General features: G+C 51.7%; 1 protein-coding gene across 1 annotated transcript; it reads left to right on the forward strand.

The window, feature by feature from the left end:
• The first annotated feature begins 116 nt into the window (after positions 1-116).
• TGME49_232150 (hypothetical protein) lies at positions 117-13,813 on the forward strand. Its single transcript, XM_018780320.1, has 18 exons — positions 117-2,186; positions 2,624-2,995; positions 3,602-3,695; positions 4,061-4,240; positions 4,831-4,982; positions 5,838-5,968; positions 6,426-6,570; positions 7,133-7,227; positions 7,719-7,845; positions 8,336-8,517; positions 8,928-9,038; positions 9,468-9,578; positions 9,788-9,925; positions 10,239-10,434; positions 10,800-10,851; positions 11,162-11,497; positions 11,928-12,042; positions 12,892-13,813. Exons 1-18 carry the CDS (start codon positions 1,850-1,852, stop codon positions 12,946-12,948), a joined length of 2,931 nt encoding a protein of 976 aa, XP_018636822.1. The 5' UTR covers positions 117-1,849; the 3' UTR covers positions 12,949-13,813.
• The last annotated feature ends 2,024 nt before the right edge of the window (positions 13,814-15,837 follow it).

The following is a 15,837-nucleotide window of genomic DNA, read 5'->3' on the forward strand; positions in this document are numbered from 1 at the left end:
AGGAAAAGAAGACTGAAGTTTGGCAAGTGCGACTGCGTCCTCTTCCGGCACCTAGGCGTCGGTCTACGAACGGAGAAACTCCGCTGATGGTGTGTTCTGAGCAACGAGAGGGAAGGCGCGAAACGGCTGGCAAACGCCTCACAGTCGTTTCAGATGGACTGTGTTTTAGCCAAGTGCGACGACAAGAGCTCTTCGCTTGCTCTCAACTCGAATGCGGTGTCCTCGCGACAACTGTCCAGCGTCTTCGACAGTGAGCGAGATCCCCGTTCTCACAAACAGCTCGTGGCTTTTATTTTTCTTCCATGCAGCGAATCGTGCGACCGGCAAGACAAAAGGCTTTAAAGAAACGCGATCCTCCAGTCCGACAACTTGGCTGCTTTCAACGCCCAACCGTTTCTTTTCTCTGCCACGTGAGTGTCCGAGGGGCAGTGCGACTCCTCGTCGTCCTCCTAACTTTCTTTTTCGCCGTTTTTCGAGGTGCGCCAGCTTTCCTCGTTTCTGCTGCCTTTTCACCGTTCCTACAAAACTGTTCTTGCCTCGCCGCTCCGAACGCGAAACCGTGTGCCAGCTGCAGACCTGGTGGACGACTGCACGCTCTAAAGCGTGTTTTTTCGCGGGCGCGCCGACGTATCCCGGGAGAAGGCCTCGCTTCGAGGAGCAGGGTAAATCTTTACAATCTAGACTGTTCACTTGCCTTTTCTGGGGTCGCACTGGGAGAAACTTGTCCGCTGCCGCTGCGCAGCTGCGCCAGCCTGCCCCTCCCCCTCTCTGAGCTCGCCGACACACCTCTCACTTCGCCCTGGTACTCGCGGATCTTCTACGACAAAGCCGCCTTCCTGCAGAGGGGAAAAACCACGTTATCGCAGTCGCGGAGTGGGTCCCGCCGGGGCGGAAACGCGAAACTGGCAACGTTCCTAAATAGTCGCGGCAGTTCTGACCTCACCTTCTTCGCTGCTCTGCTTTGCTCGGCTTCTCGTCCGACCCGCCAGTGTTCGTCCCTCGAGTTCGCTGTCCAGAAGATCAGAGAGGATCAGAGAGCAGAGTCAACCTTCGTTTCTATATCAGGCTGGCTGTCGACTGCTGTGCGGCTTGCGCAAATTCGCGAGGAAAAAGTGGAAAAGACACAGCGATTTTTTCCGGTTTTCTTCGAGACTCTCGCGTTTTCTTCTCGACCGACTCCGCGAAAGAGTGCGGCAAAGACTGTTTCCTGCTGCTGCGCGGCGAACTGCGCTTTCGTAAGTTTGTCTGCTCTGTCACAGCCGTTTCTCGCGGGCGCGCGTTTCGCTCCTCGCCGCCCTTTTTGCGAATACGCCGCTCTTTTCTCACCACGCGTTTCCGCGACTTCGACTCCGCCGTGAAGACACCCGAAAACTCGCTTCTCTTGTGGCCGCTTCTCCTGTCTTCTACCTGGAATCTGCGCCCTGCTTCCGCACCGCAGGACTCTGTCAAGTCTTCTTCCCGTCCTCTCCCCGTCTGCGACGGTTTCGACGCGAAGCCAGCACTCACGGAGATCCGCAAGATAGCAAAATTGCACGGTTGTCTCTTTTCCGTTTTCGTTTTTTCCTTCCTCGCACCATGCGCCTCTCGTCGGCGCGAAACCGCCGCTTCCTCCCTGAATAACTCTGTTGCTCGTGCCTCCTCCTCCCTGCTCTCTTTCTTCTGCGTCTCCTCTCTTTTTCCCCCGTTCAAGGAGCGGCAACGGCAAACCATCTGTTCGCATTTAAATACTCACTCGTATCTTACGTGCAGAACACCACCGATGTGAAACAACCTCGTTGGTGCAGGATACTGAAGTCCAGCTCTTCGCCGCGTCCGAGGCTCCCGCCGCGTTCCTCGAGTTTTCCCCAAGATGGCTCTCTTCCGCGGCTGCAGCAACGTCATCGACGAGAGTCTCGATGAATTCCTCGTCAAGCACGACCCAGACTACGCGGGCGGCCGCGGGGGCGGTGCCGCAGTCGCGCCGGACCGAGTTGCGTCGTCAGGCTCCGACGAAACCACGGCATTTCTCGGCAGCGGCGTCGAGTCTGGCTTGCAGGACTGGCGCGACACTGGAGGGTGCAAGCGGTCACCGTCTCTCACTGGGAAGCCGCGAACAGAAGACGATGGAACCGTCAGAATCGACACACAGAAGCTCGGCCGCGCTCTCAGCGTCGCTGTCACTGGTCTCGGCGAGCAAGTCAAACACGGTACGAAGAAAGGAAAAGACCCAAACGGCAGAGAAGAAAGCGACGAGGCGAAGGCGGAGAGACGGGCGTCAGGTACTTGGGGGGGGGGGGGGAGGGGGACGGGGGTGGATGGACAGCCGACGGAGAGATCAGACATGAAAACTTGACGACGCCACCTTCACTCGATGTGCCTTTCGTCTTTTGTCTTTCTGTCGCTGTCTCTGGTTCTCTTCTCTTTCTTCTCTCTCGTGTGTGTTCACTCTCTTTCTCTTTTTCTCTCTGCTCGCTCCCTCTCGCCGATCCTGCTCCCCCTTTCTTCCTTTCTGCTTCTCGGTGCTCTGTGTTTCTTTTGTCGTTTCCTTTCTTCGACTCCTTCTCATCTCCGCTTCTCTCAAGTCTCCCTGTCTGGCTCTCTGCTGCGCGTCTCTCCTCCCATGTCTCCTCTGGCTCGGCTGCAGGCGGCGAGCTTCTCTGGCGCTCGGCTGTCACGGCAGCTGGGCAGGTGATTGTCCAGCATGGACTCCAGACGCGCGGCGGCTCCGGGACAGGTCTCTCTTCGCCGTCTGCAGCTGCGCTGATTTCCTCTTCGCTCTCTTCGTCTTCGCTTGCGTCTGCAGTCTCCTCCGCCACTTGCTTCCAGCTGCAACTGTCCGCAGGCCAGAAGGCATGGAGTCTCGACTCCGCGCCTTTCTCTCTCGGCGCCTGGCTGGCGTCGCCCTCAGTGGCGGCCGACGTCTGGGGTGACGGAAACTTCCATGTGATTCTGCAGGAACAGAGACAAAGTGAAGACGCCGCAGGACAACTCACTGCAGAACCCAGAGCGAAAGAAGGTACACACACACTCTCTCTCTCTCTCGCGCGCGCCGTTCGATTCAACCGGAGAAAAGACCGTCTGCGTTTCCTCTGTCGACCCTGTGCTTGCGCAAACCTGAAGGGCATCGAGCTCTCTGACAGGTGCATCGAAGAATGCGTCGTTGTAGAAAACAGCGAGGCGACCGACGAGCGAGCACTGGATGTGCGACCCTGGCGAGGGAAGGCGGCGAGAAAAATCGGCTTCCTGTGTTGCCGACGAGGATGACGGCAAAGTCGAGGAGCTGAAGGAATTCAGAGAAAATCCTGAAACTCTGAAGGCCACCGCCCGCTCTCCTCTCGGGAAATGCAAGACTCAGCCTCCTGCACGCAAGAGTGCAGAAACCGTACAAAGAACGTCTCTGCACACTCGTAGATCTACGCACCGATATATACATATATATACACATATCTATATACATATATATATATATATACATATATATACATGTATATACATATATATGTATATATATATATATATATGTATCTGTTTTGTTTGCTTTCGTGTACCGTCACGGAGGTGTATTCTCGAGATGGAGAGATGTCCTTTTCAGTTTTAGTTTCTTCTTTGCGACTTTTCTCAGGTGAAGGAAGAGTGAACCCAGAGCGTTTCACGTACCGATGGAGAAGAGTCTTCCCGAACGGCGTCCTCGTCGACGTTCCCGATGTCACAGGAAAGTAAGACAAATCGTGCAGTTCTGCTGTCGACCTCTCAGTCTCTCTGCGTCGCCCTCTGTCGAAAGGTTTCTCGTCTCCCCACCAGTCCGTGACTACGAAGCTCTCTCCTTTGTCCGTCTGCCTTTCCATGTAGATTTATACATGTATATATATATATATATATATATATACATATGTATATGTATATAGGTATATATGCATGCATGCATGATTTTTGCGTGGTGTCTCTGTGTTTGTGCGTTTTCTACGGCTTTGGGTCTGCCATTTGAGTGGAGTGGACCATCTCTGGGTTCTGGGGGACGCCCTCGAGTCGTGCTCCGGTGGATGTACACCTGCCGTATTCTGTTTCGGCTTGCTTTCTGCAGTACGTACTTTATTTCTGCGGACGACATCGGCTGCAAGGTCCAGGTGACTTGCAGCTGTCCGCGCTCGGCGTTTGTGGGGGAGATGCATGCGTCTCTGGGACCTTTCCAGGTCGACAGCCGGTCGAGGTCTTGCGTTTTGAACTCTCTCGCGCGCGGCGGCTCGAGATTCCCTTGCTGCGCGTAAGACGAGGTCCACTGAAGAAAAAAAGGGGACAACAGAGGAGAGGGGCGAGGCGAGCGAAGAAGAGATAAGACAGGTCCGGAGGACGAGTGAAGACAGGCGAAGTCATCTCGTTTTGCGTGGTCCTTTTTCTTCATGTTTCAGGATGGCTGAGTGCCCTTCCTCCATGCGTTTTCTCGCGTTTTCTCTCTTTCCTTCGGGATCAGTCTGTGTTTCCTTCTGAGACACGATGCGGTTTTCGCGACGAGGGTGGCGAACGCGAAGGCGCTCGAAGAAAAGAACTCATGTCGAAAGCATTTTCAAAAGTCTGGTGGAGCGACTCTCCTCACTCGAGCCGCAAGCATCTGCTTCTGCGACTGTGCTCGGGAACCCAAAGCATCTGAACAAATGCATGCATGCATTTGTGTTTGCGGGACTGCTCCGTTACGTTCACGTGCGTGCCTGTGGTGATGCTACTACAGTTGCATGCATGCATGTATTTGTTGCGCATTTATGTATATTTTCAGATGTCTGGAGACCGCTGGAAATGTGGAGAGAGCAGTTTCCCTGTGTTTCAAGCAAATGTGAGGAGACTGACGTTTTTTTTCAGAGTTCTGGAAGAAGACCTGGCGGGGAGAGACGGCCGGCTTGCGGCAAGCAGTCTGGAGGCAGACCGAATGGCGCGGAGAGAAGAAGGAAGAGAATTTTTCGTCTACGTTAACCACGAGGAGGTTGTTATCACGCAGAGAGGCGGCCCCGCCAGTAAGCCGGCACCGAGGCGTCGAAGCTCATTTCGATTTTCCCAGTGAACTGGTCGCAAGAAACTCACGTTTTCGGAGCGCGTCTCCCTCCTGAGCGAGAGAGGTGCTCGTCTGTGGCATCTTCTTTGTGCTACGAGCTCCGCGACAGGAGAGGCACCAGCTTTTGCGATGGGCAACGGAGTCTCTGCGCCTGCAGCGAGGCTTTTGCGGACAAGAGGATCCAGGCTGCAAGAGTTTCAGCGAGAAAGAGAAAGACAGAGGCAGACAGAGAGACACAGCGAGACGAAAAAAGAACGGAACAGAGCGAGGACGAAGGCAAATGCGTGTCTGAACATCGATGTGGTGTTCGAACTGAGCCATCCTTTTTTTATAAATCTCTCTCATATATATATGTATATATTTGCTTTTAGTTATATATATATATATATGTATGTATGTATACGCAAAGTTTTATTTGTTCATATATATATATATATATTTGTTGACGGAAGAGGTGATGCGGGCGATGCGTTGTGATGTGTAAACAGCAGTAAGTTTGTCGCTGTTTGCACTGTTGACATGCATAGATGGATCAATAGATACAGACTATAAAACAGTAATCGGTATAGGTAGAGTTACGGTTAGTTAGAGAGAGAAGGACAGATGCAGTTGCCCATATGTATTGATGTATGTGCATATATATATATATATATATATATATATATATATATATATATATATATATATATGTATATGTATTTATATGTATTATATTTAAATGTAGATGGATGTCATTTGGCAGTGTCAACTTAGGACTGGACAAGGTTTTATTCGTGTGTTTCCCGAGTACATTTCTTTGTTTTCGTGTGTGTTTTAGCCTCGAGCGAAAGTGAAAGTTTTCTGGCAAGTGGAGGAGTGAGTAGTCTCCTCGACCGTCGCTGGAGTGCGCGCTTCTCGGCGGAGTATCCGAAGCTGCTTCTCCACTCTCAACATCCCAAACGTTTCACAGTGAGTTTTGAGACCTGTGTCGCATGACCAGTCTCTTTTGCGCTTCCAGATCTTACGGAAGGTCTGGAAAAGTCTTTTCAAAAGTATCAATCCCCGTGAACTCCCTTCGCGGAGTGCCTCCTCATCCCGCGCTTTCTGCCTCGCTGCCGAGAGGACTGTCTGGCGCGTCTCTTCCGCCGTGATGGACTTCCCCTTCTCTTTATCTCCAAATGTTACGTCTCCTCTCTATACAACTGCGCGCGACTGTCTCTGAACGCGGTGTACATGTACATGGGTCCTTCCTGTCGATCTGCGATATATAGATGCTTTTGAATCGTACCTGTCAACGGACGTGGATCCCTGTGCATGTGTGTGTGTGTATTTTCGGTTGGGCTTCGACTTTTTTTCGTTTGCATGCATCGCCTTTTTGCGTGCTTTCCTACTGCGGAGCGCAGAGCTTTGTTCTGTTCGTTTTCAGGTCGCTCTGAGCGAGGAGAAAGTCTTTGTTTTGGATGCGTACACTCGCCACCAGCGCGACCTGGTAGCAGTCACTCTCCGTTCTTTCCACGCTCGCGCAATCGTCGGAGCCTCCACCCTTCTCGACCTTGTGCACTCCATGTCTTGTAAGTCTTCTCCGTTTCCCTCCTTTCTCCCAGCGGGTGTTTCTTCTTCCGCTGTCTGTCTTTGCTGCTTATGCAGACCTCGTTCTTCTTTTTCCTTTCGTCGTTCTCTTCTGTCTCTTCCCTGATCTTTTCTCCGATCTGTGTCGACCTCTCTCTCTGTCGCTCTGCGGCTCTCGTCTCGCAGTCCTGCGTGTGTGTTTCCTCTCTGCTTCTTGCTCTTCACCTGCCTCGTCTTCCGCAAACATCCCTCGCGGCGCCGCCTCAGCCGTCTTCCTGTGCTCAGCGTCAGTTGATCTGTTTGTCCTAGACAAGGTTAAACAATCGTCTTGGCGGTGGAAGCGGTAGAGCTGCATTCCCCAGCAAACGTCTGTCTTCACCAAGAAACACTGCTCCTCTTTGTGTCCGCCGACCCCCGTCAGAAAGTTCAGCAGCTGAGACAGAAAGAAAGAGGAAGAGAAAACAGAAGAAAGAGAATTACCTTCGATCCGTGCTCGGTTTTCTTCCGGCGTCTTCTTGTGAACTGTGGCCGTCTGTTTCTTCTCTCGGATTCTGACTTGGCCAGGCACAGGAAGGACGCCTCCTGCAGCCGATGAAATCATTTCTGAACTTGAAGACAAGCGCGTCGATCTCTACGTGATGGTGCATTCCCTCTGTTCGGTGAGGTCCTCGCCGCGAAACACAAACTAGACACACGTCCGATCCCATACACTCCAAAAAGAGACAATGGTGGCGATGTATTCATGCGTGCATGTCCCCTTATATATATATATATATATTTATTTATTTATAAAGACATGTTTTGATGTACCAGCGTATGTACATTTCGATAGCTCCCTATCTATATCTGTATATACGTATATCTTCCAACGTGTACACTCACATGTGTGTGTATATAGAAAGTACTTTTGTATCTGAGGATGTATCTTTTGATCCATATGCGCATGTATCAACGTACATTTGTATATACATATACATATATATATATATACATATATATATATATATATACATATATATATATACATGTATGCATATATGTGTATGTAGACGTAAATATGTGTATTTTGGAGTTGTTTCTTCATGTGTATGTGAGCTTTTTGCGTTGTTTTAAGTCGGCATTTGTTTTCGAGAAGTGACGCTTTTTTCAGGAGCTCCATAGCGCGGTGGCCGGGCGACTGCGAACGATGCGCGATTGGGCGCGAGTCTCGAAGGAAAAGGAGGCTCTGGAGGAGGAAATGACGTCCACCATCCAAGCGTTTCAGAGTCAGATTGCAGGTAACAGAAGAGCGACGCGAGAACGAGGAATCTGAAGAGTCCGTTCTTCGCTGTGTCTCACTCGCGTGTATCCGGCAATGCGGGAGACGGCATGCCGAGGGGGAGGTGTATGCGGTGTCTCGAAGCGGGGACAGAGCAATTTTTTCAAAAGTTGACTTCGCACGAAGGAGAAAAAAAAGGCGTCCGGCGGTCTCCGAGGTGAAAGCATCGTCGGGATTTCGCGAAAAGCGGACGCGCTGGAAGATCCAGGAGAGAGGCACGAAGAGTGTCTGTCTCGTTTGTTGTTTTTCTTTGCTTTCGCCTGTCTTGACGTGGGTTTCCCCCTCGTCTTTTCCTTCTGCTCCTTAACTCCATTTTCTTCCTCGACCGGTTTCCTTTCTCTCTTCCTCGAAAGCTTCCTCCTCACTTCTTGCCACTCGCGTCTCCATTTCTGTCCATTTTCTCGCCATTTTCTGTCCATTTTTCTCGCGATTTCCTGTCCGATTTCCAGACCTCGCAAACGAGCAAGCTTCGACAGCGGCGCCGTCGGAGGGATCTTGTGGAAACTGGAATTCAAGGCTGCTGCAGATGACGGACGACATGCAGGCGGTTCGAGCACAGAATCGCGCCTACGTGGAGGAAATCGAACAGCTGAAAATCGCACAAAACGAGATGGTCATGCGCCTCGAAAACGTAGGACTCAAAAAACACCAGTCGGCTCCAGGGTCCTCACTGTTCCCTCGCAGGCGCACGCACTCACGCCTCGTTTCCTCTTTCCATTTCCTTCAGGCACTCCACAGAGCGCATGCTCAGCTGCAGTGTGCATGCAGGAATGCCGAGACTGGTCGCTATCCTGTGGGTGTCTGCTCCTGTCTCTCGTCGCTGCCTGTCTGAGTCCTCTGTGAGTGCTGGCCGCCGCCTTCGGACGTTGGCGTTGTTTTCGGCCGTTTCTCTCCTGCGTTCGGTGCCTGTCGTCTCTGCCCAGCTGCAGAGGAGAGGCGCATCGTCTGCGTAGTTTCTTCGAACTGTTCGAAAACGAGACGGCTCGAGTTTCACTGAGAGGCGAGACTGTCGCATGCGCGCCGCCTTCTGCTGGGTTGCAGGAGCGCCACACCTTCCAGGAACTGCTGAGCAAACGACTGGAGACGCTCGTCGAGGAGAACCGACAGCTGCAAGCTGCGAACGAACAGCTGGGTTCCCGTCTGATCAAGCAGGTGCGATCCAGAAGCAAAGGCTCGAGAAATTCAGACGTCTGCTACACGTAGAAGATGAACCGAGCTCGACGCACCAGTGGATACGGGTGTCTGTACAGCCGCACAAATCTCTCTGAGGAGAGATGCAGATGTGTGTTTGTGTCCACCCCACGCGTTCATAGACATATATGCATTCACATATGTACTCACATATATATATAAATATATATGTAAATATATATATATATATATATGTATATATATGGGTGTCTGCATGAGTCTACGTGGCTGTGCATTGTGGTGGGTTAACGTCGGTGAGGAGTGGGTGGGTGGTTGAGCGAAGCGAATAAAAAGGAATTTTCATCTGAATGTGAATTTCGTGCGTTCCGGTGTGAACATGTTTTCGAACTGTATGCAGTACGAACTGAACGCTTCTTTGTTTTTTTCTAGGCGGCAGAAGGAAGCGCGGGAGCTGGCGCGGGAGGCCTGGAGGCGCCGGAACGTCTGCAGGCGGAGCTGCGGCGCCTGAGGAGAGAGGTTGAAGAAGCTCACCTAGGAAAGGTACGACCGTGAAAAGAATAAAGCAAGAAACTACCTGGAAGCGAAGCTTAAGAAGTCGGGATCGGCGAAAAAGTGCAGAGGTGTGGAGTGAAGAATCCAGAAACGCATGCGAAGGAACCCCCCGGGAAACGAAGAAAAAGACACGAACGAGACAACGGACACAGGGATTTCGGAGGAAATATGGAACTGGTTTCCTTTGTTCTTTTCAGCATCAGCTGGCGCATGAGCTGGAGGAGATGAAGGCGACGGCGGCGAGAGAGAGGCAAGAGAAGGAGGCTGCACTCGCCAGTGTGCAAGACGGTCTCGTTCACATGAAAGCGCGCTACGACTGCCTGCTGGAGGAAATGGTACGCTTGCAGACAGCAACATTCCGCGCTTTCGCATTCGCAGGTTACCTGTCAAGTTACAGAACTGGACTTTGCAGTGATCTTCTTTTCTCGTTCGAATATTTAGCGCAGAGGACGAACGAGCGGGGAAGAACAAGAGAGAAAGAGAGCGGAAAGAGTGAGAAGGCGAGGACAGGAGCAAACTTGGAAGGAGCAGTGAAATGGGTCCCCGTTTTGTGTGAATCTGTCGGTCTGTTAAGCGAGGCAGGAGACGTTCAAGGCTTCTTTTTGATTGTCTCTCTGCGTTTTTCGCGTCCTTCCGTGTTTTCTGCAGCAAGCGCTTCGGGAGTCTCGGGACTCTGCTGAAGAAGGCGTCTCGCAGAAAGTAAAAGTGTATGAGGATTTGCTGCTCTCCCGCGAGACGCAGTGTAGCGAGCAGACGAAGCAGCTGGAGGCGGCTCGGGAGGAGTTGTCGGAGCTGCAGGCCGAACGGAATCGCCTGAAAAAAGTTCTTGAATCTCTCACGAGAGGTGCGACAAAGCCTTTTTCTTTCAGAAAGGCAAGAACTGGTTTTTCGTTGCTGGAAGTTGTTGATTTTTCAACCTTTTTTTCGGGTGAAAGTGTGGTTTTCCCGTCGCAGACATGGAGAATTCTAGGAGTTTCCCTGTGTCCAGACAACGCGTCTTTCTCTCTCCCCCGATCCTGCACATCCTGCAAGGGTGCCGTTTTCGAGGGTGGTGAGATCCGCCGGAAGACTCCAGACGGCTGCTTGCGAAGCGAATAGATGCGCATGTGAGAAGCGTAAAGGCGGTGTCGGCTGCGGCCGCGCTTCTCTTCAGAGACGTTTCCTCGCAGTCGTGGATAGGTCGTTCTTGTCTCCGACTGTTTTCTTCAGACTTAGAGAAGTCGCGTGCAGCTCTCGATGCTGCGGCTGCCAGGCAACAGACGTAAGTCGAAGCAGAGAAGCCCCCAGAGAAGAAAACAAAGAACAGAGAGAACGAAGAGCGCTCGGGAGAGAGGACGCCAGAGACACGAAAGCGGTGGAGAGAAGGAAAGGCAGAGAGGAGCGGCAAAGAAAACGAGGACAACAGGGGAGAGACTGCGGTGGAGATGAGGTGTGGGGGCCAAGGCTCCTTTTCACGAGAGAGAGTGTCTCGCCTATGGAGAAGAGATTTGCGAAGCTGGTCTGGCGTCGCGCCGCGTCAAACTGCATGCGCGCGGTTGTCCGTCGAACTGCATGCATGTTTTTTTCGCCAGGGTGGCTTCGGAGAAGCAGCAACTGGAGATTCGTCTCGCTGAGGTAGTGCAGCGGCAGCAGAGACAGGAGCAGCTCAGCTCTCGAGAAGAACAACTGAAGCAGCAAGAGAGCTTGCGGCGCGTGCAGGAGGCGCAGCGGCGGGCAGACGAGGTGTCTAGACAGCTGGAGGAGACGCGGAAGGCGCTGCAGCAGGAACAGCAAGGTCGCATGCTTCAGCAGCAGCGCGCAGACGCTGGCAGCCAGCAGCTGGCGGCAGTGCAAAGCAGACTGACTGAGAAGGACGCGCAGCTCGCGCAAATGAAGGCCGAAATCGAACAGCTGCGGTCTCAGGCGCGGTGAGGAAAGAATGTCACGAGAAGCGCCCAGAGACGACGCGCCGAACTCGCAGTTCCAAGATACAGCTCAAAAGAGACTCACGGCCAGCACAGACACCCTTATGGAGTCTGCTTGCATGCGCCAATAAACAGATGCTGCGCTTTCAAGAGAGGGCGGACGCCATAGGGGTCTTCACAGTTAACGCATATATCTGTAGATGCACATGCATATATATATATATATATATGTATCTTCATATATACCTATATATAGATATTTATAGACATATACATGTATATATATACATATATGTGTGTAGAGAGAGAGATGCAGATAGAGCGAAGCATGTATATACATGTATGAGTATGTAGTGGAGTGTAGGTTGCGAGCGCAGATGGATCCTGGACAGCTCTGAAGATGTTTTGAGAGGTGTGTGGATTGTATTGCAAGGCCGGGACCGGAGAGCGAAAGTGCAGGCGAGGGAGAAGAACATTTGCTGCGAGCGAAGGTGACGGAGTTGACGGACGTTCTCGCTCGACAGGAAGAAGAAATGCGAAGGCTGAAGGTGCGTCGCGGCTCCAGAGAGGCATTTCCCCCTCTTCTTTCAGACTTCTCAGGCAGCTGAAGCTGGATTTCTGGGCCGCAGGTCTCGTGCTCTTCGGTTCTGCCTCTGCACGATACGGATCGCTGTCTGTCGCTGGGGTCTCCGGCCATCGTTCGCACACAATTCTACATCTGAATATAAATAAATAAACATATATATATATATATATATATATATATATATATTTATATGGATATGTAAATCGATGTAAAGTGTGTGGATGTGTTGCGGCTTTCGAATTTTCTTTTTGCTGGCCGATCGACCGCATTGGTGAGTCTGTTTTCTGCTGTTTCCCCCGTTCCTTGTTCATCCGTGTGTCTGTGCGAATGCGTGAGCCTGTGGAGAGTATCTCAGAGTCGTTGCCTCTCAGATTTTGTTTTTCCGGCTTTCAGATGCGTTGAGAAAGCGTTGAGCCAGCTAGTTTTAGTTCAGTATATAAAGGTCGAGTCGTATGGACCAATAGACTACAGAGGGAGTTCGCTTCGTGCTCGCTCTGCTTTCTCTCCCTCTGCAGTCGACGCATCGCGTTCTGCCTCTCTGTGGTTCATTTGTGGTTCTCCGCGACGATCACCGTAGTCTTCTTCCCTATGGGTGCTTGAACTCGTGTTACATCAAGAAGGTTCCGAGACTGTCCTCACTCACGCGACTGCAAGGCGTTGTCGCTTTGTTCTTTCTTCGGTGAGACAAGTCAGGGCAGCGACTTTCTTTCGCCGCGTCACATGTCTTTCGTCCACGCGCGTACGTCTCCGGTAGCCGCGCCGTTTCGAACGTTTTTGCCTGGAGGTTTTTGCGGGTCTTCGTGGTTTTCAGGACGAGAGCTCGACGCTGAAGACTCGCCTGATAAAGCTCACGAAGGCAAACACGTAGGACTTTCTTCAGAGCAAGTCCCGACAGGATTTCTCGTTCGATCTCTCCGCCGCTCCTCGCATGCTCTGCAACGCCAGCAGCTACGCGAGACTTGCAGAGGGTACAGGGGGGTGGGGGGGCGTTCGACCGATGCTGTGGCGGAGGGAGTTCGGCCAACGACGACTGGAGACTTGCGACCGGCCAACTCCTCCGCGTAAACAGAAAGAGAAAGCTGCGTATCTCGCCGAGAAGACTGCGGTCTTTTGCTGGAGCCGGAGAAATGCAGACTCCGGGAGACGTCCTCTCCGTCGAAAGAAATCTCCAAATCTCCCAGACAGCTCGAGGAGCAGCACTGGACTTCTCGAGTCGACGGACGCTGGAGAAAATCGGACTCTGCTCCGAGGAAAGCCTCTGCAGACACCAAATGCCACAAAAGACAGAGCTGCATGCGAAGGATACGCATCTCTATTTATCGACATACGTACACATCTACGCATACGCATATGTTTATGTATGTTGATGTGAAGGTAGACATACGTACACACATATAGGGCTCGTCGAGTGCTCGGACTGAGGAAGAGGTGAAGCGTTGCTGGGCGCAAGAAGATGCGTGGAGGAAGTGAGGCTGAATACGCCGCGACTTTTCAAAAGAAATGTCCTATTTGAAACGCATGCAAGAAGCGTCTGCATGCATGTGAGCCACCGTGGATAGCCGTCTGCTCTCGCACAGAGGCGTGCGGTGAACGCGGCAGCTCTGAAAGCTCGGAAAATCGTTTTCTTTCACTGACACTCGACCAGAAAACTCACCCTCGCAAAAGATATACAAAGTGGATCATACATTCATATACATACATATGCGTGGACATATATATATATATATATATATATATATTTATAGATATATATTTATAGATATGTGCATATGCATATGTGTATTTGGATGTATGTTTTATGTATGGGGACCATTGGTCTGGGTGTTGCTTTCTGCTTGGTTGTTCTTTCGTTTTTCTGACGGGAGAGAAGTCTCGGTGAGGACAGTGAGCGCGGCTGTCTGTCGTGCGAGTTGGATGCAGGCGCTCTTGTGGGAAGTGTGTTGTTTCCATGGGGTTTCTTCGTTTTTTTTTCGTTTCCTTTTGGTTTTGGAGTTTTGGAGTCGCGTGCTTTTGCTCGCTCTTACAACAGGTTTGTCTCGCTTCTTCGCACGCTCCCGAAGTCGCTTAGCAGGTCCAGTGTGCGTTGTTTTTTCGTAGTTTTTCTGGCTGCTTCTTCTCGTCTCTCATGTTACAAAGTGCATGCGGTGCCGTCTGCCGGCCGCTGCTGCCAGCGCGGGACCTAGACGGTCTTGAGGAGAACTGAAGCGTTTTCTCTCTGTGTGGATGAAACTGAAGAAAGTCTTTTTTCGCGCGGAAAAGCCACAGAGCTGTGCGGCCGAACAGCAGAGAACGGAGCTCTGAAAGCGTGAGAGGCCACAGAGGCGATTCGTGGACAGCGAGAGTTCGACGCACATCCCCGAACTTTTTTCGCCATCTCTTCCGGTGTATCTGCTGCTGCGCACGGACTTGATTAAAAACAAAGACGCTCAAGATCTAATCCAGTTCAACTCGCACGATACACTCTTCAGAAGTGGGGTGTCAAGACACATGCGTATGCATATATATATATATATATATATATATATATATATATATATAGTTTGTGTGTATCTATATATAAATATGGTGATGTATAAAGATACCCAGAGTGAGGAAAAGAGGCAAAGTTGGCAAGCTGTCGGCGACACGCCCCGCGACTGTACGTGAAAATTACACAACGGCGGCAGACATGCCGGGGATAAGAGGCCAGGTCCCGTTGGAGGTTGAACTGTTTTCTAGTTCCTGATGAGTAGATGCTGCAAATGCTACACCGCGGATTCCCAGAAATTCTTTTTTTTTCTTATTGGAGTTGTCCGGTTTGGGACGGAATGGCTTCTTCAATGTACCCAGTGGCGCGAGGTCCACCGAAACTCGAGCACGTGAAGAAGGGGAGAGAAAGCGGGGAGGATATGGGTGAGCTCATGTTCGACAAAAAGGGGGAATATTGCCCGTGAAAGAGCAGGCGACCTGCAGTCATCGAGATCCTGCGACGAACCCAACTAGCGAAGGCGTCCATTAACTGAACTTCGATTGGTGGCGTCTGTCTCTCGCGACTGGAGACCTATTTCCCTGCACGAACGAACTACTCTGTGGTCGGATCCGAAGAAGCAGAGGTAAAGAAACCCAAGAAACTCGACAAACGAACACTGGAAGCATCCAAACGACAGAAAAGAGTGGTGTAGCATGTCAAATTTCGTGGATTTCAACAGCCTACGACGTCAAAAACGGATAAACTCTACAGCGTTGTGCTAGGTAGCCGGGAGTCCAACGCGCGGTGCATGCTCCCCAGAAACAGTTAGACCGGAAAGCTGCGACAGAGAAAGCCTTTTCGAGATGACTGCACACCAGCAGTGAAATGTCAAACACGCGACTTTCACGTCTTCCCAATCTTCGTGGATGGGTAGGCGCGGTGCAAGCAGCGCATCCTCAGAGCGTCTCCCTTCTGGGCGAGATGCGAAGACGAGCAGGCTGGAAACTGTGTGTGGTCGCGGAAGGTTGTCCCCGCTTCCGAGATTTGAGGCGGCAGTTCAAAAGGTACCCCTCTCCGGGTGTAACGGCACCTCACCATGTCGACGGCTCTGGAAACTCTACACGAAAACGAGGAGCGCCGACGGGCGCCGCGCGAGGCCAGGCTCCAGTTGCTCGGTCGTTTCGCGTGCATCGACTCGGGAACTCGCAGAATGCAATGCGGCAAACGCAAAAGAAAACGACCATCGTGCGGGGGTGGACAAGCTCTAAAGACGTAGGAGAAAACAGCAATACATGTGTGCAGGATCAG

The sequence above is a fragment of the Toxoplasma gondii genome, chromosome VIII (genome assembly GCF_000006565.2).
Source record: "Toxoplasma gondii ME49 chromosome VIII, whole genome shotgun sequence".
Lineage (NCBI taxonomy): Eukaryota > Apicomplexa > Conoidasida > Eucoccidiorida > Sarcocystidae > Toxoplasma > Toxoplasma gondii.

What these genes read in the sequence shown, in the direction of transcription:
- TGME49_232150 (XM_018780320.1), top strand. Translation starts at nt 1,850, where the DNA reads ATGGCTCTCTTCCGCGGCTGCAGCAACGTCATCGACGAGAGTCTCGAT. An exon ending in GCAGAGAGGCGGCCCCGCCA is followed by an intron (nt 4,983 to 5,837) that starts GTAAGCCGGCAC and finishes TGTGTGTTTTAG; the next exon opens with CCTCGAGCGAAAGTGAAAGT. An exon ending in TGGTCATGCGCCTCGAAAAC is followed by an intron (nt 8,518 to 8,927) that starts GTAGGACTCAAA and finishes GCTGGGTTGCAG; the next exon opens with GAGCGCCACACCTTCCAGGA.